The sequence below is a fragment of the Rhamphochromis sp. 'chilingali' genome, assembly GCF_963969265.1.
Source record: "Rhamphochromis sp. 'chilingali' genome assembly, chromosome: 19".
NCBI classification, from domain to species: domain Eukaryota; kingdom Metazoa; phylum Chordata; class Actinopteri; order Cichliformes; family Cichlidae; genus Rhamphochromis; species Rhamphochromis sp. 'chilingali'.
Window position 1 is genome coordinate 13,216,048 of NC_137946.1, and position 26,639 is coordinate 13,242,686.

The following is a 26,639-nucleotide window of genomic DNA, read 5'->3' on the forward strand; positions in this document are numbered from 1 at the left end:
TTAGCAGATGCAATGGAGCTTTAAAAAAAATATTGGAGAGCATGAGGTGCATGCCTGGGTTATACAACTGAATATATAACTAAATAGAAAAACAAAGAAACTGCAATCATTTTTATATATTATTTATATAGGACCAGTTCCAACCAGCAGTTTTGGATGATAGGCAGGAGAATGAAGCTGCTGTTTTCGCTAATTTGGGGTGACAGAGATCACGTGTGGGGAAAAGTCAATTTAAATGGCAACGCAACCAGATCACGAAGGTGTAAATCATGACCAAATCACATTCTGTGCTCTTTATTGATGCCATTTAATTCAAACAGTTGAAGTGGTTTGCGCTAGCCAGCCCAGACAGTTACGGGTCAAGTTTCTGGTAATGTGGTGGTCAAACTGTGGCTTGGAGAGCATCGGGGGAGGTCAAGCATAGTTTCCAGCAACTCCTGCGTCATCTGACGTAGGCTAATCTGTGGATGTAGGCGCGTTTGTGCATATTTGGAGTAGATAGCTGATGTGTCATGCTACATGCTATATCTTGAAAAGAAAGTTGAGCAGCATCTCCACGGACAGCGACTTGCTGTTTAACCTTATTGTGTTAGAATATGAACGACATCATAATGATGGCATCAGCTTTAGCCTTTTTCTAGTAGCAACAGCATTGTTAGGATATTGGATCCTCTAGTGCTAATAGATTTTAAACCAGCGAGATACAGAATCATCACATGCACATGCACATTTACAATCAATGTACAATCAGCTGTACTGAAAGCTTTTGAGAAAAGAGCTTCCCGTTACTGTTTATTGTCTCAAGCCTAATATCCTAAGTTATTTTTTATTGCACCCTCAGTCAGTCCTGCTATTATGAGATGATCCACTTATGGTCATATTAGAGTTTGGTTTAAGCCAGACTGATATTTGCTCATAAAATTGCTCAGCTTGGTAGATCTTGGGAAAACATTAAGCTGGTTTTCAATGATTTGTGCCGTAGCAGTTTATGTGCATGTAGCAACAAAACCCCAAAAACATTAAAAATGCAAATAATGGCTTCCTAAATATATTAAACAGAAGCTTGAGGGGGCTGGGACAAAAACACCAGTTCCTCTTTGCTTTGTACTTTTTCACAAGGTATATGACGCACTTCTCTGTCGTGGTAACACACAGGACAGTTTCTCTTCAGTGACTTCAGAGAGAATATGTATTTTTGACACCAGTGTGGCTCTGTTGAAGATCTTGTTGAAGACGTTTTGTGTTCAAAGGTAAGAAAGGGACTGATTTGCTTTCAAACAGGAAAAAGAAGAAGAAAAATCGTGAGATTTTAAAATAGTGTTTTACGGGTTTGGAAAAATTGGGGGGAAAATGTAAACCTAGAAATTATTGGAAAAGTAACGCAGGTCAAGTTGATGAATACCCAGGTAACCGAGTGTGCATATCAGTTAAGAGCTGCTGGAAAAATAATTATATTGATATGTCTGAGGAGACTCACCTGCTCAATTAATGTTGATGCTTTTTGTCCGAACATCAGAACGTCAGACTCCGTTGAAGCTGTTGCTCTGATTGGGATATAACGTCTGGCTTCACGTGGAACACATATAAGGCACGGCTTGAGAAAGACCAGGACCTGGACTCAGGATGGATGAATCATCCGCTGTGTAGTAAAACACTTAGCAAAGAATTTGAGAGGCAGCTAAAAGGGCCAAGCCACAGAAATAATGGCTCTACTCCATCTCCCGTGGTCAGTGCTACCCTTTCACTCAGTGTCAAACCCAAAACACAGCACCCAAAACAGAGACTGTTTTGGGTGCTGTGTCTATAAATTGCAGTTGCAGAGTTACTGTGGCTAATTATTCCTTTGACACATGTGAAGTCACCCCACTGCCTGGTGGTGGCTGAAACCCACAGTGAATCTACTGCTTCTTCAGGATTTAGACTTTGATTAGAGTTAGTTTCAGGCTTGCTTCACTACATACAGAGAGTCTGTCAAATAGACAGATTCATTACCCTTCTGGTATCTGGACTAATCATGGTTCCATGCATAGTCACCCCTAAAGGCTCATTCTGAACTGCTAAACACACCCATCATGCCTAGTAAACACCCGGGGTCAGGACAGTGCTAGCAGGTGACACAACTTTTATTATCTCATTGCAACATGGCCTCTGAAGCTCGTTAATCATTATTTTAATTGACATAAATAAGTTGTTTTTTTTTAAATTTAAGATGCACTGTATTGACATGGATTGTGCATTCATGCATGGCCAGTTGTTTTGGCAAATGTATGGAAAAGGCAGGCTTTTTTTTTTTTTTTGTAAAAGTGTATATCAGCAATGTTTAAAACATTGCTCTTTTGCATGAAAGAAACTCTGTACATTTCCCTCAGATGTAGAAAATACACCCGTGTGAAGATGCGAATCAACCAAATCGGCCAAGTTCGGTGCCATTTTTTTTAAAGCTGCTTCCAGTTCAGTTCTGTCTGATTATGATAGCAAAACATTGCAAAAGCAGAACACAGATGTCTGCTTATGATCAGTTTCAGGTACTCCAGGACAATGGGAACCTATGAGGAACTACAGTAATCATTTGGAGAAGCACCTATAAATATCCTAAAGATGAGCTTTGGGAACGCCCATTTAATATTTCTGGTTTCATGTAAAAAAAAAATATGAGAACTAATTTGTGGTAAATGAGCTGTGACATGTATTTGGTACAGAGGTGCACCGCATATGTGTAAAGTAAGTTATTGTAATCCTAATAATCATTTAACAGCAATTTAACAAGGTCACCACTGCGCGCGTGTGTTCGTATTTATGGCAGATGTTAAGCAGCTGGCGCACTGTGGAAAACAGTCACACATTGTGATGTGTTTGCAGATTGAGTGCTACCGTAATATTTTGTAATGTTGTTAGATTTTGTCAAAGCTGGAGCATCGAGACAAATTGTCGGATGCACAGATGTGTTTTGTTGCGGTGCAAACTGTCGCTTTTGTAATCCCGCGGCCATCACTCTGATACACGTCTATGTATGCGACACCTACTGTATATAATGTCTGTTACTAACTTTCATTCTTAAAAACTGAGAAATATGAATCCCATCAGTCACAAATATGTTTTGATTTTATGAAAGGAAGTCGCAGCATGACAGCGTCCACCTTGTTTTCCTCGTAAATAAATAAATTAAATAAATAAAAAATTTTTTTTATTTATATAGCTTTCTAGACAGAATCAGAAAGTGCTGCACATAAGATAACAAATAATAAAAGGGTAAAACAGACGATATAAAACAGGCAGAAATTGAACCAAAAACAGTTTTAAAAAGGTGAGTTTTGAGTTGTTTTTTAAAAACAACCACCACCGAGTTCTTAATGTATGAGGGAGAGAGTTCCACAGTCTCGGGGCCACAGTGGCAAAAGCTCTGTCACCCTTAGTTCTCATCGTGGTCTGTTTTAGAGCAAGTAAGCCCTGATCAGATGACGTCAGGGACCTGCTGGGGACATAGGGCTGTAGCAGATCGTAGATGTAGGGAGGTGCCAATCCATGCAAGGCTCTAAATGTCAAGACCAGGATCTTAAAATGTACTCAATTCAACAGGAAGCCAGTGTAGCTGAAATAGCAATGGTGTCACATGTGAATACTTGGAGGTTGTCTTGTTCTTATAGTTTACCATACATTATGAACATGAGCGTCACCAGTCGCGGGCTTGTTTGACAAAAGTGGAGCTATTTCGGTAAACAGGGTTGTTCTAAAGCTTCGGTGGACTACATGCCACATAGAGAGGGTGGCACCAGGCAGGTTGCTATGGAAACAAGGACTGATTCATGGTTTGAGGTCCCGAGAAGCTCAGGAACATGTGAATTTTTACAAAGGGCCGACTGATAAGTGTCCAAGTTCAACCAGCACTGTGTGTTGGTGGAGAGAAGGAGTGCTTCTGGTGGACCTCAGGCATTCAGATTGTTGTTGGAACAACATGAAAGCAATCTGCGATTTTTTTTAAATCTTTTTTTTCCAAAAACAACCTGCTGCCAATAATCTACACCCCCACTCTGAGACGGTGGAGAGAATTGATTGCTCACACTTTTTCAAAGCATTGTGAAGCATGCAGATGACGCTGCATGTAATGATTGCAGATAGGCATAGACGCAGATCATTTGTGCACACATAGGTGTTGAACATCTGAAAGTTTCCAGGAGGGAACATGAGCAGGTTTTTAATGTCAGAAGCTGCAGCACTCCACACACACAGAGGCAAGCAAAGCGGTTAACTGGTGCTCATTGTCAGATCAGGAGTCTCGCATGAAAGAGAGGAGTATGGGAGCTTACTGGGGGCCTAATTAAAACAATACTATAATACTAAAATACAGTGCAAGCAATATCCACCTTTCACAATTTCAAAACAGAAAGTAAAACAGCATTTAACAGTTCATTTACATAGATTGAATAAGCTCTGCGGTAGATGAAATTCAAATGGAGCAAAAAACCCCTTATGTAATGCAGCTACACTAAAACATCAGCAGGCGCATTTGATGTCAGTGTTTTTAAGTTCAAAATTAAAACACGAGGACAGCTCGTGGCTGTTGTTTTCCAAAGGAACAGTGCACTCAACAGAGAACGATATTGAGTGAACAGCACTTGTGAAAATTCAGGAATTGCATTTTAATTTTTCAGTATTAGATTAAGATCGTCGCGTTAATTAAGTCCGCTCTGGGCTTCCACGGGAAACCCCGACTTAATCAGAGGTGCTAAAAATGAGAAGACTTTTGCCCCTAATTCAGTACTTCACCGTGCTTTCTCTTTCCCATTCCAGGCATGCAAAATAAGCGTCTTCACTCTAGTTCAGACAGATATGAAAGTAATATTATATTTACACATAGTTACACATATTACTCATTCACACAGCGTATCTGTAACACTGTTACAGATAGTAGCCAGCCGTAAGGATAAACATTTACGTACACGCAGAGCCTCGAGGTACCACGAAGAATGCTGAGGTCACGTCCTTGGCTTGTTTCTACAAAGTTTGGGGATTAAATAACCTGAGGAGAAATTTACACTTAGAGTGTTTACAGATGGTGATTGCTTTTAGGTTGGATTAGAAACTTGAGGATATTCCAACTAAATATACTTAAGTTAATGCTGAAAACACAGCATGTTTGTCTGAAGTAGTCATCGAGAGGTGTGCACACAACGCAGATTCAATTTTTATCAGTAAGAAATCACAAAACAGCTTCTGAAAATCTATGGCAGCTTGTATTATTAGTGTATTATTAGTTTATAACACAGTTCAGATCAATGATAACATGTCTATAAAAGCATATTGTCAGAATAATGGAAAAATAGGCACTGAAGGCAATGTTGAATGTGTTCCAATGAATGCTTTGTTAGAATAAACAATAATAGAGAAGTCTAATAATCATTGTTTCCCCTTTTTCAAATCTAGACACAATCTCCTTTAGAGAGAACTTCCTGCTCACAGTGCTCATATCGATGATATAAGCTGACCTTCACGTTCATTAGCATATCTTGACACGCGAGCAAATGAACAAATAAATTTGATCCTTATTCAACGTTTGCTTTTTTTTAAAATGCATTTTTAGCGCCAACGTTTAAACTGCACGTTGATATTTTCTCTTTGGGTGAAAAAAATCAAGCGAACGTGAGCAGCAGCAAGGAGGGGAAACCAAGATTTCTTGTGACTTCCTCACTATTTGGCATATTTTTGTGTTGTGTGTGTTTGTGTGTACTTGTATTGTGCATGTTGTGGGGACCTAAAATAGTTTACACAATCACGCTGTGGGGACTCGACCCCTTTTTCGGGGACAAAATAAAAACCTCTAGGGGGGCCGGGGTTAATGCAAGTAGCGGTTGGCGTTAGAGTTGGGAGAAGGAAATGAATGTAAGTCAGTGTGATGTGAATGTGTGTGCGCTCTGCACCGCTGCACCTGCTCTTTAGGCTGCAAGCTCGATAGAGGAGATGGGTGCTTTAAAAAAAACTAGACAGGAAGAAGCTTCGTACCTTATTGAGAGCGACAAAAAGGTTTCAGCTTGAGTTGATTGACGTCAGTTTGGTCCAAAACAGGGTGCGAGCAACAAACGATGACACAAACAGGCTGATCTGTACCTAGGACAGAATCCACTTTGACGGTAAGTCGGCTTTGTTGAAACAAAAAAAAGATGAATTCTTTTAGGGCTTAAAAACAGGGAAGCACTCTGCTTCATTGTCGTTTTCTCAAACCCTCTTGACTTTCAATGACTCTCAAAATAGTGAAAGTAATATCTGTCGCAAAACACGGCATTTGCAGTTATTTAAAATGCTTTTTGTTGTCCATACTGACGTATTTGTTTGAATACTGGCGCGGGAGTGAACTACAAAACTGTTTGGTGGTGTGCGAATGCACAGTGTCGGGGTGGAGGGGAGGTAAGAGACACGGCGTACACTTATTTCGCTTGTATGCTGGCACATTGTCAGTAAGCCAGGAAGGACCCTCCCCTGTGTTAATACTGTCTATTGTGAGCGTGTGCGGGGTGGATGTGGTGAGTATTAAGTTTGCTATGGAACTATTTAGGGAAACTTTGGAACGGAAAGTGTCTAAAGGAAAGAATAATAATGAGGGAAAACAGAAAACAGAGGTACAAGGCATTACTCAACAATAAAACACACGTCAGACCTGCTTACTGCCTTATTGTTGCAATTCAGTACTTGTTTATCAAATCTTTTTCTGGTGAACTGCTACGGGCTGAATATAAAGCTGTTGATTGAGATTATATCAGTGTGGGTAAAATGTGACGATGGGGTCCAAACTTATATTTTTCTTCCTCTTCTTTTCTGTACAGGTTGCCGGTGGATAAGACCGAAAGAGAGGCCGCAGGCACTGAAAGCGTGCACACGGAAGGACGCTGTGTTGATACATAAGGAGCCTCTCTTAATCAGAGGACACAGAGTCAGGCTCCAGTGATGATCCTCACATCCTTTACAGGAAGGAGCACCCCGCAACTGGAGTACCACCTAAACACACATCTGCACACCTGGATGGACCGCTGCAGAAAACAGGAGCACTTTTTCGCGTGTCCTCATCTTCCACACTTGGGAACGTATTGACAGAGTGCAGTGTCTCACACAGCATCTGTGAGAGCCTGAGAGTGGAGAAGAAGGTCAGCCTTCGTAAGTGGTGTGAATGAGGACTGAGTTTGCTGCTTTCGCTCAGTGTTCCCATTTCACACCAGCGCCATAGAGACCGGGACAACAATTTAACTGGGAGGGTGGGGTTAGCGGGAAGCCCTGGAGCAGAGTGGAGAAAATACCGCTGGACTGGAGTTGGTTTGTCAGGTGGACACCATGCAGTCAGACGACCTCTTCATTCGCAAGTTTCGCCGTCAGAATCAGCGGCCGCCTATCGCAGCAGTCAACTTTGACCCCAAGAGGGAAACGGGTGTAGTGGAGTGGCCGCCAAGAAGGGACGGCGATGGGGCCGAAGCGGACAGCCTCACCCCGAGCCGCGCCGGGTTGACCCTGCGGTCCATGGGCCGGGGGCACATCATGCAGAGAAGTAACAGCGATGTCACACTTGGGGACTTGGACTCCTCTGGGAAGGCGGGGGGGAAAACAGCGCGAGCGGTTGGTGAGAAGGTGGATGCTGGGGTTCAGGGAGACACAGGTGTGCTGTTACACAGGGAGTACGGCAGCCTGTCATCACTCGAGAGACAGACTCAAGCCCAGGAGCCAAGAGCAGACGACCAGGGACCCCTGAGTCCAAGTGCCCTCCGCTTCAAAGACCCTTTCCTGCTTTTAGGGCTGCAGGGACACCCTCCAGAACCCGATGGATACTTTCGAGGTGTTTGCACGGTGGATGGCCCAAAACCCATTAAGCCACCAAAGCCTGAAGGTCTTAGCAAAAAGTCTAAACCCACGACCTCTCAGGTCCCTCAACCAGTTCCATATGACAACATCGGGGGCGGAGCCTGGGTGAGGAGCTTTGCTCACTATGACGTGCAGAGCATCCTGTTTGACCTAACCGAGGTAGCCACAAACAGAGACAGCATTGGACGGAAAAAGAATATCACCTCAGGGGCTTCAGCTGCCTCCCAGCCCCGTCCCCTCTCCCTGTCCACCCCATCCTCCCCTGCGCAGGGCGGGGGTGGTAGCACAGGGAACGCAGAAGACAACGAACAGTCAATGATGCTAGATGAAGGTGATGGCAACGATAACGAGCTCCTCCTCAGCTGCCCCCACTTCCGCAACGAGACTGGAGGAGAGGAGCAGGCGGGCCTGGGTCGATCCCAGGGAAGGAAGGGACTCTGGTCTAGCCTTCGCATCCCCAACGATGCAGTTTCGGTCCTGGAAGAGCCCAGAGAGAGCAATGTGCAGCAGCAGGGCAAGAGCAACTACTTCATAGAGCATGCTGATCTGGGAGCTCATTACTATCGCAAGTATTTCTACATGAAAGGTACGTGGCACAGTGTCAAAGGATTACGATCAATTACTTTTCAGCTGTTCCCTGTTAAGTCTAACACTCACCAAGATTTAGGAATTTTCCCGTCCTTTATAGGCCATGTGAAATTCATTCAGTCACTTTTTTATGCTTTTTATTTTAATTTAGCCTTTCCTTGTGAGTGTTTATTTATATGAGTGTTTACTGTGTGTGTTGTGAGTAATAAAGGGTCAAGAGCCTTCAGTTTCCCTTCAGTGCTGTAGGTAGGAGTAATTGCACCTGAGTCACTTTATTTTCAGCAACTGTTGAGTTTGCCATCATATTGCCTTGATATGAAGAGGTAGAGTCTTCTGCTTAGAGAGGTGGTTTAAAGTAAATATTAGTCACTTTGAGATTGTTTTTTTTAATAGATGAAATAGATGAAAATTAAAATGCAAAATAGAGTTATGGTTTTGAACCTCTTTCTTTTACATTTTACATTATGTTGCCATTTTTGGTCCTCCATATAAATCCCCCTCACCTCCCCTCTGTTATAATTTTTGTACAGGTCCTTATAAGCCTTATAGGTGCTCTGATAGTTGTTTGACCCACTGTGGGTCTTCCGGTCTCGTTCCTCTCAGTATTTATTTGTCTGTCCTGCCGTCGCAGAACATCAGAATTTTTTTGGAATTGACGAACGCCTCGGGCCGGTGGCCATCAGCTTCCGTCGAGAGGAGAAAGAAGGATCCAGCGGCGCTCAGAACAACTGTAGAATCATATTTCGCACCACAGAGGTAAAAGCAGCGCGCTTCTCCTGTCCTGTGTGTAAAATTGATTCGACCGGATGTGTTGAGTGTGAATCCCGTCCGCAGATGAAGACTCTGCGAGGTTCCATCCTGGAGGAGTCGGTGCCCTCTGCGGCTCGACACACGACCCCCAGAGGCTTGACTCCCAAGAGGCTGTTGGAGTTCATCATGCCTGAGCTGAACCAGCACTGCCTTCGCTTGGCCTCAAACTCCCCCAAGGTGCGGGACACCCTGCTCAAACTGGATGAACAGGGGGTGAGTAACGCGACACCGGTGATACTGAAGACTGCTGCATGTATCGGGCAGAAAACTGTAAATTGTGTCAAACGGCATCAGATAGGGTTTGTGTATTTTTCTCCACTTTATGTTAAAAGCCTACAACTGCTGTCCAAGAGGTCATTTAACCCAGTTATTACATTTGCTTCTATTCCATTAGAACTGGAGCTGTAAGCTAATTGTTTTCAAGTTGATTATGTGCTGCAGAAAGAGTAAAAAGCAAAAAGCTCTCACTTTATTGTTTTTCTCCTGTATTGTTTGACTTGGAGCCTTTGCTTTTTCTTCTGTATTTATCGCAAATATTATTGACTGAGTAAGATTCATTCAAATTTCAATTTGTTTTTAATTAACACTTCATATTTTGTCGTGATTAAAAATTTTAACATTTGTTTGTCACGCATCCTGAGCCCAAAACATTTAGTGTCCCAATTTGTTTGAAAAACACTCAAAAGAAACAAATTATGAGATTTAAATAATGAAATCAAAAGGTACTAATAAATATAAAAATGCACCAAACATTTAATTAGTGAGATGCAAAATATTTTTTGCTGATTACCCAACATTGAAGTCGTTTTTTTAAAACCCATATTTCTTTATTTCTATTGACTTTTTTGACATTGCAGAACCTGCCAAATGCTGAAGCTCCTTCATTATCCTGTAGGTGCTCTCTAGCCCACATCTGAAGTTATATATTCAATTTAATTCAATTTAATGTTATTTTATTTACATGTTGCCAAATCACAACAACACTTGTCCCCTCACGATGCTTTATACTGTAAGGGATAAGCATCGGCGTAACTTTGTGGGGGGTCTAAAATAAATAAATAAATCTGTGTAAATTCCACGATGACTAAACATGCAACTATTTTGCTGGTAATACCTGAAATAAATAAAGAAAATCAATAGCCTATTTATGCAAGATAATTCATAATATTACGCCCCTGGGTATAAAGCTCTACAACAGTAGAGATAAAAAAAAAAAAAAAACACATTTAGACGAACCTCTATAACCAAATATTTTAGTGACAGTGGGAAGGAAAACTTCCAGTACATCAGGATAGCCATTAGCTGCGACCAGTTGGAGGTGATGGGAGGAAGAAAGGACAAAAGACGTGCTGTGGAAGAGCGAGTTTAATAAAAACTAATGATTAAAGGCAGAGTGGCGTATAGACACAAAGTGATCTGGGTGGAAAGTGTAAAACTGCAAGAAATGACCAGTTAAAAAAGTCTTGGGAGCTGTGATGAGTTTGATTATGTTTACATTCAGTAATACCCAACTCCCTTGCCTTTTCCTGTAAAGTAAAATATCAAATAAAGGCTAGAAATGAGAGTTCTCACTCTAACTCTGTATATTTTTCAGTGCTCAATAACTTTTGTGCCTCTCTATCTTCCAGCTGAATTTTCAGCGAAAGGTTGGGATAATGTACTGCCGGGCCGGGCAGAGCTCAGAGGAAGACATGTACAACAACGAGAGCTCCGGGCCGGCATTTGAGAAGTTTCTGGATCTGCTCGGGGAACGGGTGCGACTGAAGGGCTGGGAAAAATACCGAGCTCAGCTGGACAACAAGAGTGAGCAACAGACACTTCATTTACACCCACATCTATTGGCTACATCTCACCTTGTCGCAGTACGATTATCCGAAGGGCATCAGTGCACCACAGAAAGCCGAAGATAACTCCTATCTAGCCACATGTAATCTGAGTAATGCCTGCAAAATAGCATAGTCACTGCTGATTATCTCTGAGCTGTTTTCCCTTGAGTGAGCAGCGGAGAACAGCGAACGGGACACATTTCATCCCGGCTGTGACAGCCTGAGTTTAGTGTTTCCTTCAGAGACGTTGACTGATTCTGCTAAATCTCTACCTGTCTGTCTCTTTCTCTGCGTACCTGTGCAGCCGACTCAACTGGGACACATTCGCTCTACACGCGCTACCAGGACTACGAGATTATGTTTCATGTGTCCACCATGCTGCCCTACACAGCCAACAACACACAGCAGGTAACAGCAGCCACAACCTAACAGGCCCGTGACACGTGGTTTCCTTTTCCTGCTCTTTGTGTATCACAACACAATTCCACAGAATTGCAGTCTTCCTTCAGCCTTTGTTCAGTATTCTTCAAAAGACCGAATGAGCCACGATTTTCATTACGTAGCTCTCTGCGTGCTTTAGTAAAAGCTGCAGAAAAAGCCTCTGCGCTCCACAACAAGCATGACATAAAAATCCTGCCCCCCAGTGTTCACTCCCACCATGAAGGTATTCACTGCTGCCTCGCAGGCCGTCTTCTGTTCATCCGGCTGTCGTGTTTTAACGTGCCGTCTAGGGTTTAAGCCTGTTTGATGTCATTTGCAAAGAAACTGGACATTGCATGTTAATATAGATTAAAGATTTTACATGGCAGTGATGGGGCACTGCATTGCCTCTTTAATCTGCAGCCTCTGCAGCAGCAGCAGCGGTTTAGGCTCCGGTAGCTTCGGTGCAATAATCTACAGCCAAGCCTGCGTTTATATCTTGGGTTTTTGTAATCTATTTTTATATGTTTGTCTATGAAGAAAAGCGATTTAAATCACAACAAATCTCCCAAAGTATGATTAATGAAGTTCAGATGAAAAGACGCAGGAGTATTTACAACTTATTTAGTTTATTTATTCTAATAAACATGATTAATTGTCATTGTTTTGTTCACGTTTAATGCGTCATGTACAGAGCATTAAAACGGAAGAAATCATGAGTAAATGGGCCGATTGGTAAAACACGATCGTTGTTATGATGAACTCGCTTATTTCATTTGTAGGCCTGTCTTGAAGCATTATCTGTCTGCTCTTCCCTTAAATGTTTTTGTTTGGTAGGTAACTGTTCTCAGGTTTAATTAGCTGCAATGGCCTCTGGTTTAATTAATGTCTGTGTTTCTGTTTGGTCTCATCAGTTGCTGCGGAAGCGCCACATCGGTAACGACATTGTGACGATCGTGTTTCAGGAGCCGGGCGCTATGCCCTTTACTCCGAAGTCCATCCGCTCCCATTTCCAGCACGTCTTCATCATCGTGCAAGTTCACGAGCCCTGCACCGAGAACACCTACTACAGGTCTGACTCCATCATTCTCAGGGGTTTAACAAGAATTTGTACATTTTTTTAGCAGCTAAAATTAAAAAAGCACTTAGGAAAAGGAAATCAGGGATTTGGGTTCTTTGTGTGAGAAGTGGCAGATTTAAGTAAGCTATAAGGATTTTTAGTCGATCTAAAAAAAAATTTTTAAAAACTGCGGGTGTTAGAGTCACATCCTGGTATTTGCGTGTGCTCTGTCGCAACAACACTCCAAAACAAAACAAGACATAGATTGAATGTTCCTGCTGCACCCTCTCCTCACTCCTCATTTCTCTTCCTCTCAGGGTGGCTGTGACACGCTCTAAAGACATCCCATTATTCGGGCCTCTGTTCCCCAAAGGTGCCCGATTCCCTCGCTCGGCCGCCTTTAGAGACTTCCTCCTGGCGAAGGCGGTCAACGCTGAAAATGCTGCAGAGAAGTCAGAGAAGTTCCGCTCCATGGCCACCCGCACGCGTCAGGAATACCTGAAGGACCTGGCGGAAAACTACGTGACCACCACGCCCATAGACTCCTCCACTAAGTTCCCCCTGCTCTCCCTGGGCGGAAAGCGCAAAGACAAGATGAAGGGCGCCAAAGGGGCCGAGCTGCACAGCAATGGGGCCCTTGTGTGGGCGGTGATGGTGAACAGCATAGATGAATGGGAAGCCGGAGAGCACAAGCTCCCCTGTTTGCTCGCCGTGTCGACCGAGTCGGTGGTGCTCATCGAGAGGTACTCGCGCAAGGTGGTGTTCAACTGCTCCTGTCGCGATGTCATTGGCTGGAAGGCGGTGACAGAGCCCAAAGACGGGGGGCCCTGCTTAGATATCTTCTACGAGCGCGGGGAGTCGGTGTCGATCAGCATGATGGAGAACCAGGCAGAAGACATACGAGAGGTGGTGCAGAGGCTTGAGGTGGGTGACTGTGAACCAAATCGAAATTTCTGCGTGACTATTTTACGTCTTTTTCATTCCTTCACCCGAATCTGCTCTTCTGCAGCTGGTTACACGGGGCTGCGAGGCGCTGGAGGTCACACCCCTGCGCGACGGAGTGGGGCAGCCCGGCTTCCTGATGAACGAGGAGGGCTTTGTGACGGAGCTGCAGCGGTTTTGCTACGCTGAGAGCGGAGGCCTGCAGCTGTGGGCTCGCGTGGTGAGGCTCTGCGGGCACTCGCTGGTTCACCTGAGCCTCGACGAGAGGACCAGGCTGCTCCGCACCGCCCACAAGATCCACATCACCGTCATCCCACCGGACGAGAACGGCAAGCCTCGCAGGTGGGGACGAGAAGGGAGTCGTGGGTATTGAACAGGGCTTGTGGGACAGGTCAGATCGGAACAACACAAGAGCTACTCGCCTCTCACTCTTTAGTGGGTTACAGCCTGCAGTCAGTGTCACACCAGCTGACTAGAAGCAAGTCAATCCCTTTAATGATCTTTAATCACACTGTCACATGCTGCACTGCTGCTACCACCACCTTTCCATTCAGATCAGAGGCAGGACAGAAGCAGCTGTGGAGGGGACTGTTTAGATAAATGTAACCGATGCTCAAAATTCTTCTTTCGTTACAACAAAGCGCAAAGTCTCACAAAGACGTCAACGATATTTTTCCTCCCATCTCATCTTAGTTTCAGCTTAGTTAGCTTTTTTAAATTAATTTGTGTGTGTGATGTTTTTTTCCTCCATGTTCTGCAGGAGTTTCTCTGAGCTGTATCTGAAAGCCATCAAGGATGCAGAGTGCAAGCCCGGTGAGAATCAGTCAGGAGAGGCCTGGGTGCTGGACGAAAGGGAGGAAGAGGAGGAGGCAAAAAAAGAGGATGATGATGTGAAGACGGGCGGGGTCGAGGAGCCGGACACAAAGGAGGCGCAGGCGGAGACCGACGAAGGCGAAGAGCAGCTCTGCGATAAAGTGGAGAGCGAGCGCAATCCGTACTCGCTCCTCACAATGCCCAGCTTACCTTTGTTACGAGCCACATCTCTGCAGGACCAGCCGGCCAATCAGGGCCAGGAGGGCAGCGCTTCGCAGCTCCCGCGCAGCTACTCTCTGGAAAAACAGCTGTCCTACAGCGACACTTGCGACGCGGGGTGAGTGCGACTAAAACTTATAGAGGTGTTCTTTGAAGTGTTACGGCGGCGTCATGAAGAAACACAAGAAATGAAAATCAAGGAAAAAAAGAGAAGCTAGATTTTATAGAGGCTATTTAAATGCATCTGCTGATGATGCAAAATCTCCGTCACTTTGTTTTTATGTCACTTTTCTGGTTCAGAAGTTGAGGCACGGACTGATTTTATCTTCAGGGAATTTAGCGCCTCCACTTTTAAATGTTTGACATTGTATACTCACTTTGATGTTCCTGTTCAAATTGCTTTTTTAACTTTATTTTCTCTCATGTAGAAAGTGTAGTGTAGTAAACTGACACTAGGATATAATACTCAAAAAAATGAACGCAAATCGGATCTTGATGAATGAAAAGGACGTAACAGCAGTCAGCAGAAATCAATATTGTGCTTCAAAATTCAAATTGTTCAAGAGCTCCCTTCAATTTCGAGCGATATGTTTTAGTCTTTATTTATGTTTCACTTCTACTTGACTACATTTCAGAGGAAAACACTGTATTTCAGTCCCAGTGTCAGCTGGGATAAGCTCACTCCCACTGTTATTCTTTAGGGCGGATGGATACTGTGGTGCTCGTGCTTGTTCTTTTATCCATTATAGTCACTATAGTTTCTTTCTGAACAAATGAAGCGTTGTTAAAAAATATTAATGACAAACAGTTTAGGTTAAACCTGAAGAAGGATTTCTGATCTCCTCAGAATAAACAGAAGTTTGATGATATCAGTCGGAGATCTCTAACTAGGAACAATATTTTCACAATATTCTGTTCTTGCAAATAAACGATTAAGGGGGTTGATAACAGAAAGGAGCAGTTTCATCAGCGTGTATCATGGTTAAAAACTACTCAAGCAACGACAAGCCGTAAATACTGCTGATGATAGTATAGCACATTTAACATCCCCACAGTCATAGAGCTAACTTTTGATAATATAATCCCTTTTTCCTGATTTAATATGAACTGAAATTGAAGACTCTTTCCACCGCTTGCTTTTCTAATTGTCATGAAGCAGGTTGACTGGCCAAGCAGTTGATCTCCTGCTAGTGATTTTTCTTAATGAAAAGCAAAACAAAAACATCTTCAAGAACCATACAAACAAGTCAAGAATGATAGCCATGAAGCAAGCTTGCTTTCAATTCAGAGGTTACTTACATAATGATCTGCACTGTGCACTCTTTCCTCATTTTCTTGAGTATCAAAGGCCCCTCCGCATCTGTCTCGGGTAAATCCCTTTAACCACACTGGTCAGCTTGAGGAAAACGCTGTGCATAAAGGAAATATTCATGAGGATAATATTAAATTCTGCTGCTCGCTAAATCGAATTTGACTTCTTTTTATCGTCACACAAAGTAGTACTGAGAAATTAGACTGGACGGCATCACGTGATATATTTGACAGATAATTCTGCGAGTGCGCCACAGTAAATGTGAATCAGGCTCAAATCTGAGCCATCCTGGAGATTACTTCTCTGGTTTCTGTTTTGACCTTTAGATTGGTTTAAAAAAATAAAGCCTCAACATCCAATTTTCATTGGGTTTTTTGGGGTTATTTTTTCAACACCCTCTTTCCCTCCGCCCCGGTGTGCAGGCACGTGTATGACAACGTGGGGTTGAAGGTTGAACACCACATCTATGAGAACATCGGGGAGCTGAGGGATGCCACACCTGATCTGATCCTGGAAGTCAAACCGAAGGTTCCCCTCGGCGACGAGCAGGTGAAAAAACAGCGCGCCGCAGCACCTCTCCGTCTCCTTTCCGACACCGTTGTCTCTCCTTCATCTCAAACTCTGTCTTGTCTTCAGTTCATGGGAGCCGAGTTTGGCGATGACAAAGCCTCGGCGAGTGACTCCTCTCTCTCGTCTTTGCGGCTGTCAAGTGTGGACCGAGCTGAAAGAAATTCACGAGCCCTGAGTCTTCATAACTCCATCACCAAGAGTAAGTGCATGCTTATTTAGAGCCTCATTGTATGTGCATAACAAAATCTAAAAGGGAAAATCTCATTCAGACAGAACAGCAGACACAGCCGCAGCTTAAATGAAGCCGAAATACAACAATTACACATGTTTGCGAATCATCTCTGCCTGATTTAACCTCAAATTCCTTTTTCCAGATTTCCTCTGCCTTAAAATCCTCTCTTCATTATCCTCCCTTTAGTCCCCACTGCATCCCCTTTGTTCCTCCTCTTTCATCCACGCTGCCCCCTATTCCGCTAATCTAATATCATCCCTGCTCCGCTGCCACCCCCTGCCAAGGCTGGGATAAAAGGGGGACAGATGGGTAGTGGGAGGGGTGGAGTTTTAGGCAGCCCCAATTCAAGGAACCCCTCTTACACCATCTGCTCTGCCTCCACTGAGACTATGAGACTCATCATTTAACTGCTGTAAGAGCACACTTGCTCATCCTCTCATCATCAGAGTCTTCTGATATTTTTTTTTCAGGGGGATGCAGGGTTCTCTCATTGAAATTTAGCTTCAAAATATGTCTTAAACCAGTACTTTTCACTACCTTCAATGTCATTAAAACCCTTATATTCACAAAAATTCACCAAAACTATTAAAATGTTAAAGCTCCCTGTCTTGCACCGTAACTCTCATGTACTATATTTTGATCGCGTGCTCCTATAAATTTCATCTTAGTTGGTCTGACATGGCCAAGCCGGCACATCAGCTCATCTGTGCTCTAAAATCTGACCAGCAGTAACACAGCAGCACCCCCAGGTGGGGACTCTTTGCTATTGCAGAACCAGAAGGAATCAGCTGCTTCACACATCCCAGTCCTCTTGCGCTGTTACCTATAATCTTAGGCATGTTTAGTGAACTTTTTCCTCTGTGTTACAGTTCTCTCGGAGACAACAGATTCGACTGAGGAGGAGTGGCAGTCGATTTCTGACCTGGCCACAGCCTGCCGCAACATCCTGGAGGCTTTGTCACGAGAGGGTGAGGAACTGTTTATATATACTTGATAAATGTGGATTAGACTGTAAATAATGCATCAAGCTCCTAAAATGTTCTGCACAATCACAGGAAAATAGACTCACTTTACTGTAAGTAAATAACTGTAACATTGCCTTAATTAGCTACCCATTATGCGCTATAACTAAAAGCATACTGGATGAATGCCACTTGGCCTGCACCTCCACCCCATCAAACACCTTTGGGACCACTTAGAAAGACTAAACTTTAAGCCCAGCCGAACTTCGACATCTGGCCTCGCTAATACTGCATAGAAACAAACCTCTGCGGCCAGAATTAAGATGCTGGAAACTCTTTTTAGAAGAGCAAGGGCTCCTGTAAGAAACAGATCCGGAATAGATGTTTAAATGAGTGATCTAGTTGTTTGTCCTTTGGCCACATAGCATAAGGGTTCCCAGATTGACTGCTCAGGTGCACTGTTGTTGCACCACCTTAACAAATAGAATAAAAAATAACTGGAAGTAAAGAGTATTGCAAATGCTACCTGTCTGCCGGACATGTCAACAGCCCTCAGCCTGCGGGCATCATTTGTTGGGAACAGTTAGCTAATGCGAGCATGGTGCCAAGCAAGCAATGCATCAAATGAGCAGTCACAACAGTTTTCGTGTGTAGCATGTCAGAAATGTTGGTGTGTTCTTTGGTGTGTTTGGGCACAAAAAGTTGCATGTTGTATAAAAGTGTTGTGAAAAGGGGGGCATGCAGTCGTCTGAAAAACTAAGAACATCCCTGATTCTGTAGCTTGTAGATCCACGATTAGCAGCAATAACTTGAAGTAATTGGTTACTGTGTGACATTATTTGTCTCACACATTATTGTGGAGGATTTTTGCCCACTCTTCTTTACATGTTGCTTCAGTTCATTGAGGTTTGCGGGCATTTCTTTATGCACAGCATTAATAGGTTCCCACCACAGCTTTCAGTCAGGTTGAGGTCTGGACTTATTGCAACACCCCGAGTTTTTTCATTTTCAGCCATTTTTTTGCAGATGTGCTGCTGTGCTTAGGATCATTGTCCTGTTGCAAAATACAAGCTTTAGCTGTGGACAGATGGCCTCACATTTGACTCTAGAAATGTTCACGGTCGACTTGATGAGTGCAAAGTCCTGTGGCTGCAAAACAAGCTCAAAGCATCACCCCTCCACCACCGTGCGGGACAGCTGGTATGAGGCGATTTGGCCAAATATGGCATCAGGCATTAAATGCCAAACATCTAGTCCAAAGACATTGTTCCACAAGTTTTTGTGTAAGAGGTTTCCTCCTGGCAAACCTTCCAAATAAGTCGTACTTTTTTAGTGTTTTTCTTACCATACATGACCTTTAACACATGATCCCCACGTTGGTGTCGTCCCCACATCATCATTATACTGTTGGTCCAGGATCAACATCCCAATTGACCAGTGAGCCTATCTGAGATTTTATTTACCATTAGTCAAGCAGTTAGCTAACACTTTTCTGAAAACCAACATGAGTAACCTTAATTTGGCTAACAGCAAACCTAAATTGATTATATAGTTGTTATTAATATTGTTATTAATAACTGTATGAATTAATTTAGAATGCTTGAGGTAGAAGAAGAAGAAGATGATTCCAGACGAGAGTTTTATATAAAAACAAAGGTGTTTGGGTTTTTTTTCCACATTACAAAGAAATGACATCACAACAACGTGATTGGTCGGTTGCAATCTTAACATTATTATGATTAGCACCTACACCAACTTTAACATTTAAGCTGCTAACTGAATGTGAAGGTGCAGGTGTAGGTGCAGGAAACTACCAAAACTTCTGCTTTTATAGAGGTGATCACACCTGCTGATGGACAATTAACCAAGTGCAACTGATTAGCAGGATCTGACTCCTACTTACCCTCTTAATTCTTATAAACGCAGTGAGAGCGTACTTAGCTTGTCACAGGAGTGCATAGAGTCAAAACATCTTTATTGACTTCATCAACTTTCACATCTCTGTCTCATCACATTTTATTTAATTTACTGTATATATCACTTATGATCATTATAATAATGTGAATAATGTTCCTTATCGCAGACCGCAAAGCCGGAGACCCCTCCCAAGCAGGCGCTGATCAAACTGACGGCAAGCCAAAAGAATCAAAGGAGAGGTGGGTTGCTATAAAGTGCGTCTAAGCCGAAGCAGTTCAACATCTTTGTAGTTAGCGCCTTTGTCTGAATTACTCCCTTTTCTCAATTCAGTTAGAACGGCACCTCTATTCTCACTCAGTTATTTAGACTACATCCAGCTGTTTGAGTCAACGTGATGGCTTCTCGCCGCCATAAAGAGAAGCCCCTTGCTGACTCGGTGATGCAGTTCTGTGTGTGACTCACTGCTGTGGCTTTTTTTCTTTAAAACTGTAGCTCCATTTTTACTTGTCTTCAGTGGCCTTGTTCGCCTCCTCCATGCTGAGACTGAACAAACAAAGTCCTGCAGATCTGCCGGAGACAAAACAAAGACAGAAACAAATGTCAACAGTAGATAAGCAAAAACAAAGTTGTGAATATTTCTTTGATAAATCAAGTTCACATCAAAAACACAACAATAAAATCTTCAAGTTATGCACACATTATAGTTAACAATTGGAGTGACGCTGACAGCAGTTAGAGCGCATTTTCCCACCTTTGTGTTATTAAACACGCAAATTTATAAATATATGGGGGAGGGTTTCCAGTTGTCAGATCGTATTTGGTGATCGTCATGAAAACCAAATGAAGTTTCTTTAAAGATCAAACACGCTACACTGCAATTTCTGCCCTTTTCTGTCGTTTAAACCTATCGCACTTTAAATTCACTGCTGGGAGGCCGCTTTCGCTTCGCTCCGTGGGGTGTACTTATTATGTACAGCCGCAGTCAGACGAAATGCATCGTGGGATGACTGCGCTCGCTCAGAGCGGCTCTGCTCGTCGGATGTAGCAATTACTGTAAATTGATGTGTGAGCATTACAAGTTTCAAAAGGCAGGAGGGACAAAGCGTCGAGCTCCGAGGCTGTCAGAGTGACAGATGGCGTCTCGAGCAATCAAGCAAATTGAAAAGTTCACACATTTGGTTCGAGAGGAAAGGAAAACTTTTCCACTGCAGGCTTTTGTTGATTTGATGGCTGGGATGCTGAAACACCCTGACGCTTTGTGTTAAATTCATGCATTTATTTTTTCAAGATATTATTTATTTATTTGTTCGGATTAGAAAGGGGGAAATCATGAGGTCATCGTCATGTGATCGCTTTTGACAAAGTGTCACTGCCGCTCTCTGTTGCAGTGACTCTCCAGGCCACCTGGAGGAGAAGGTGTCGCAGCTGGAGGCCATGCTGAAGAAGCTGCAGGATGACCTGCAAAAGGTGCTTTGACTTCCATGAATGTTTTTCTCTCTGTGGGTAACATTTTTCAGGGATCCTCAGCTCAAGCAGAAAAATCAGCAGGTAGAAGAAACTATCACTTAAATCGCTAAGCTTCTGTCACTGCGGAGAGATGATTTCCATTTGCCAGTGCAGCCTTTTGTTTACTCATGTCGAATCACAGCTATACAGATGCATTAAATACACACGAAAAACAAACAAACAAAAAAAAACACTATAAAAAATCATTTATTTATTTATAATTTCGTGTACAGAAATTATTATCAGATTTCTTTTGAAATTCCAGTATTATACATTTTTACATGTATTTATGACAACTCCTTCAGTGCTTTGATAATGTGATGATGTGCTCTGTTTGTTGGTTTGTTTTGTTTTGTTTTTATTTTCATGTCGATACCTCTGAATGCTGTGTAGCCATTTTCACACATGAACTCCAGACGATGTTGATGAGTCACATCAGGACTTTTGTGTGCAGCTCCCCTTTTTTGTCGTATTTAACTCACGTCAGAAGTGTTCTTACTAGCGGAAATGCTCGAAGCGGTGCAGAAAGGGGTGCTTCCTGAGTAGAGCGAGCGGGAGGCCCGACTTGTGGCACGCACTCGCTGTGAACTGAGCTACCTGCACGATTCTCATCACTCGTTCTTGTGCACTTTATACCGCTCGAGCACGCAACCCCGTCGGGTGATTTATAGAAAAGATCGGCGGTGCAGAGCATGTGTGAAAACGGCAAGTGTCAGGAACTCAAAGGCCACTTTACGCAACGTTTCCGGAGCCTTTAACCACATCTGATGGCTACTACAGACAAGTGGGCATTGTGTTGCGATTTTTTTTATTTTTAATTATTATTATTTTTGCCAAACACTGTATATGTCCTGTACTGTATATGTACAAAGCAAACATATGGCAGTTTTTTTCTATTTGAAGTCCTTGTTTAGGACTGCAACTATACCTATTTTCAGCATTGAGAGATCTAATGGATATTTTTCTAATCATTCACCTCCGAATTTCCAATGCTGTAATAACAAGACAAACAAACAAACTAAAAACAGAACATTTGGTGCTGAAACAATTAGTTGATTGAGAGAAACTGAATGCTTCTTAGTGCCGTAGCCTCTCAGATATGAGGATTTGCTGCTTTTCTCTGTTTTACTTTAAAACCAAGCAATATTAAAAAACATTAAGTTGGACTTTTGCAAGCTTGATGTGATTGTTTTCCATAGTTTCTGGCATGTGATCGATCGGTGAAAGTGTTCAATGAAAAATAATCATCAGACTTTTCAATCACGAAAATAACCCCTAGTTGCAGCCCTACACCCCACTGTAAGACACCCTTAAAGCACTGATTTTAATAAATGATATGCAACAGTGAAAAGTCAGCAAATGTTTGGTTGTGTTTACCTGATAAATGTCTAAAACAGCAACAACAACAGCAAAAAAATCTTTTCTTTCAAACAAGTGATTGACTAATTGTTTCTGCGCTGTTTGGGGATGCGACTTTATTCTTGCTCACACCACATTGTGTTGTTTTTATCTCATCACTCTGTGTGTTTATTTGTACCATAGACTGTATATAAAGACCGCATACAGAGACTGTTATATACAGTCTATGACTTGTACCCACAAGTTGCTTAAAGCCACCGGTGCACCTGCCGCTCTCCTCCCATTCCTGCCACAGCCATCTGAGCAACAGCTTTTTTTTTGTTCTGTTGTGTGCCGATGTCTTACAGGAGAAGGAGGACAAGGCGGTGCTGCAGGCTGAGGTGCAGAGCCTCAGGCAGAACAACCAGCGGCTGCAGGAGGAGTCACAGAGCACGGTGGCCCGTCTCATCAAAGTCACCGAGCTGCTGTGCAACGTCAACAAGCCTTGTTAGCTTCACCGCCGCACGTGCGTGCACGCACGGAAATCAGCAGAGTGATGCAAATCGTACAGTGCGGGTTTTTTTACGCTCGACACATTTACTTTGTTCTGACATATTTTGAAAACACACACACATACCTATCCTCTTTAATCTCACAGTCTCTTGTCCTGAATCCTGGACTTGCCTGCTGGTGAGGGAGTATGCAAATCAATTTTTAGGGGGAAAAAAAGACATTTATCACCCAGTGATGACCTTTGCAGACTGACCGACACAGGCTGCTGTGTTGATGTGCTATGCCAGAGTGCTTCTAGTAGTGTGTGTGTGTATGTATGATTCGGTGTGTGTGGATGTGTGTGCGTCTATATATTGCTTCAAATACTTGACGAGCTGGGCTTAATAGCACTTGCTTTAAAAGACTGAGAGACACTGAATAGCATGTTTGGTGGTGTTTTAGCCAAAATGACCAAAAGTGTATATATATATATATATAGTTTATGTATGTAAATATATATACACACAAAGTGTGTGTGTATATATGTGTGTGTGTGTGTGTGTTTGTGTGTGTGTGTGTATGTATGTATGTGTGTGTGTGTGTATATATATATATATATATATATATATATATATATATATATATATCACCAGTAATATATGTGAATTGTAGTACTGCTATCCTGCCAGACATGTAGTATGTAGTTGCAATGTCTGAGTGTGGTTCTGGCTGATAGTGTGGAAGGCCTTGATGTAAAAAACAAGAAGGAGGGAGAAAAAAGGGGGGAGACATGAGGATTACAAGCCTGTAGGCAGCCTTCTACTTCAAAAGATGTAATGACTATAACTGACTCGCTTCAGAGTCCATTACGTAAGGACATCACACTCCCTGCCCTCTTCACTTCTCAGTAGTACTGTATTTAAGAAATTCTCTTTTTTAGGGAGAGACTATTAAAAAGCGAAAGAAAGAAAAAGCCCATGAAATAAGGGACGTAAACTGGAAATGCTTAAAAAAATGAACTGAGCATGCGTGTCTGTCTGAAGTATGTGTGGGGAAAAAAAGAGTGTTAAAGGGACGCTGAATAAGGGTTATACCTCTCCTGAAGACACAGACTACAGCAGGAAAGAACTGCTCCGGCTTCCTTCCATGATTGCCTGTAGCTGTTATCTTCTAACCTCACTATTGTAGCAGCCATACTGTAGAAGATCTCCTCCTGCTGGCCTGAACCACTGAATGCCAAAAGGCAGCTTTTTATTTCAGCTGGCAAAATAGCTTTAGGTGTCCGAATAACAGCACCTTTGAACTGATAGTGAAATACAGAATATTGTATTTAAATATGTTTTGTGTTTGGCGGATGTCTACCGTGACTATTTTTGGGGTAATTGTTTACTACTGCTCATGAGTGGTGGCAGTAAGGACGATAGGTGAAGTCTTACCTTTCCACCCTGGTGTGTGTTTGTGTGTGTGTGTGTGTGTGTGTTTCTGTGTCATTCTTGCACTTTTTTCCCTTTTTTTTTTTTTTTTTTTTAATGTAAAAATCAACCCTCGGTGGGGCACATACTGTACTTTCTTTAGGCTGCCCAGGTAACGTCTTGTTCAACATAAGGAGGTGGTAAGATCTCATCCCCCTGACACCACCTTACCTCACCTTTCTGTGTCCACTGCTGACGAACAAAGTGCGTTCAGAGGAGTTTTGGACTGCTTCTCCTCAGTGCCAACGAAAAGCCCAGGCAGCTCTCCCAAACCCCACACAAACTAATCTCCAAACTCTGAACTCTGAACTCCGAGTGGAAAAAAATGGGAATGCCAAACGTTCGCTGGACGCCCAGAATCCGTTGTTTCTTGTACAAACTTCCTCTTGTAATTTTATTTTAGAGTCACTGTGAATACCTGGTACCAGCATATTAAGATACAGTATATACAGATTAAATTATGAATCGAAAACTTTATCAGTATGCGAAGATACTGTATGTACAACTGAACCGCTCCATGTTAGTGCATTGGGTTGTGTATGCCTTCCTTTTTGCAGGACGATGACCAATAACCAATGCAGACGAGTATTGATCATGGCCGGCCGGCTCCCGTTTGATCTCCTCTTCATGCTGAAGCCTCGAGGGCCGCGAGAAGACCCGTTTTACTGTATCTTGTATAGTTATTTAGATTGTAGGAGAGGTTGGTGAAGCATGAGAATGTGCCAAGCAACTTCTGAGCTCCCCTCCGTATGTGTGTATCTATAAAATGTAACTTATTAATCAGTGCAAATGTGGATTTTCTTGTAGCTGTTTTAACTGGAGGAAAGTCGTGAGGATGAAAATGTGAAACAAGGCAGAAAGGAAGTGGGCTTGCTTCTAAGTTTGACTTTCTTTTGTAGACGACCAGCAACTATGATATAAGATGACAAAATGCTATCTGAAACTCTTTAATGTAACTATGGGTCTTGTTATTGTTCGAGCTTTTTCAGCTATAGCTCTTTCATATTTGATAAGGTCTTAAAAATAACACCATTAGGTACGCCTTAATGTGTAAATCAGAAAGGATGGTCCAACTGGTCATACTGGTGTTAATGTGAAGGCTTATTTCTCTGACTTTGTGCCTACCTTAAAAAAAAGTAATGTATGCTAACCCAGCTTAGAGTTTTAATTTCTTTGACTTTGGTTGCACTTTTGTTTTATTTCCATTTTATTTTTTTATTTTTTTGTGCCAGATGAAGGATTTTCTAAGAGACGACAACATCTGGTCTCATCCCGCTGGTTGAGGAAAAGTCATTTGGGTATTTTGGTACCACGTGATCTGAAGATCGGATAATAATAATAGATGTGTGTTGTTAATCTCAAGCATCACTGAAGCTTCACACAGCTCGACAAGTACCACAGATTGTTAAGAGAAGCGACATATAAATATATATATGATTTTTAAAAGTCAATAAAAAGGAAAAAGGTGCTTAAAATGACGGCTGATGATGCGTTGAAATCAACACAGTGAATTTGATGAACTCGGTCTGAGTTCATCACCTATTAGAGATGATTGTGTGATTTTTAAAAATGCACTTTAATAATTTCAAAGGGATAAATGTTGGGAGAGACAACGGTCACCGTCTGCTTAACCTGATATGACATCAAATACCCTGAAAGCAGATTACAAGGAGAAATCATATATTCTGTGTTGGCTTGGATTTTTCAAATCTGGAATCTGAGGGATTTTGTGGATCACGGAGCAGGCAGGTCACTCTTTTAAAAACTAAACTGTGAGAAAAGACTACTCTTTTTAACTTCAATGCCGTTTGAGCTGTAGCACAAAAGTTCACATTTTTGGCTGGTGTTTCTAAACTCTAGAGCTTTTAAAGGAACTATCTTCATCCAGTTTTTGGTGAAGATCTATACTTTAGCGACTACAGAAAGTTTGATCTTTGCCAGAACAGTCGGATGAATTTGTCCAAGAACAGAACGACTGTGACGAAGGAACAGGTGAAAGCAGCTCAGAGTTTGGTAACAGCATGATGAGTCACACAGAGGTGAAAGAGACCAAATCAGATTACCAAAAGCACGTAAAAGTATGATGATAAGGCAGGAAGAAATACACTCGTCAGCCAGTTCATTAGGTACACCTGTTGTTAACACATATCTAACCAGACAATCACATGGCAGCAACTCAGTGTGCTTGGGCGTTTAGATGTGGTCCACACGACCTGCTGAATATCAAACTAAGAATCAGAATGAGGAAGAAAGCTATTTAAGTGACTATGAGTTTTACAATGCCAGATAAGCTGGTCTGAGTGTTTTAGAAACTGCTGATC

General features: G+C 42.6%; 1 protein-coding gene across 2 annotated transcripts in view; it reads left to right on the plus strand.

The window, feature by feature from the left end:
- Positions 1-25,806, plus strand: part of sipa1 (signal-induced proliferation-associated 1) — a 37,500-nt gene extending 11,694 nt beyond the window's left edge. For both annotated transcript variants that reach the window (XM_080867706.1, XM_080867705.1), the window contains exons 2-16: positions 6,816-8,425; positions 9,059-9,183; positions 9,262-9,450; positions 10,866-11,040; positions 11,368-11,471; positions 12,398-12,555; positions 12,861-13,467; positions 13,553-13,827; positions 14,246-14,635; positions 16,252-16,378; positions 16,466-16,598; positions 17,501-17,599; positions 19,677-19,749; positions 20,899-20,977; positions 22,723-25,806. In XM_080867706.1, coding sequence (XP_080723832.1) covers positions 7,318-8,425; positions 9,059-9,183; positions 9,262-9,450; positions 10,866-11,040; positions 11,368-11,471; positions 12,398-12,555; positions 12,861-13,467; positions 13,553-13,827; positions 14,246-14,635; positions 16,252-16,378; positions 16,466-16,598; positions 17,501-17,599; positions 19,677-19,749; positions 20,899-20,977; positions 22,723-22,866 — 3,786 coding nt within the window. In that variant the 5' untranslated portion in view covers positions 6,816-7,317 and the 3' untranslated portion in view covers positions 22,867-25,806. The remainder of the gene's footprint in view (positions 1-6,815; positions 8,426-9,058; positions 9,184-9,261; positions 9,451-10,865; positions 11,041-11,367; positions 11,472-12,397; positions 12,556-12,860; positions 13,468-13,552; positions 13,828-14,245; positions 14,636-16,251; positions 16,379-16,465; positions 16,599-17,500; positions 17,600-19,676; positions 19,750-20,898; positions 20,978-22,722) is intronic.
- Positions 25,807-26,639: the final 833 nt, after the last annotated feature.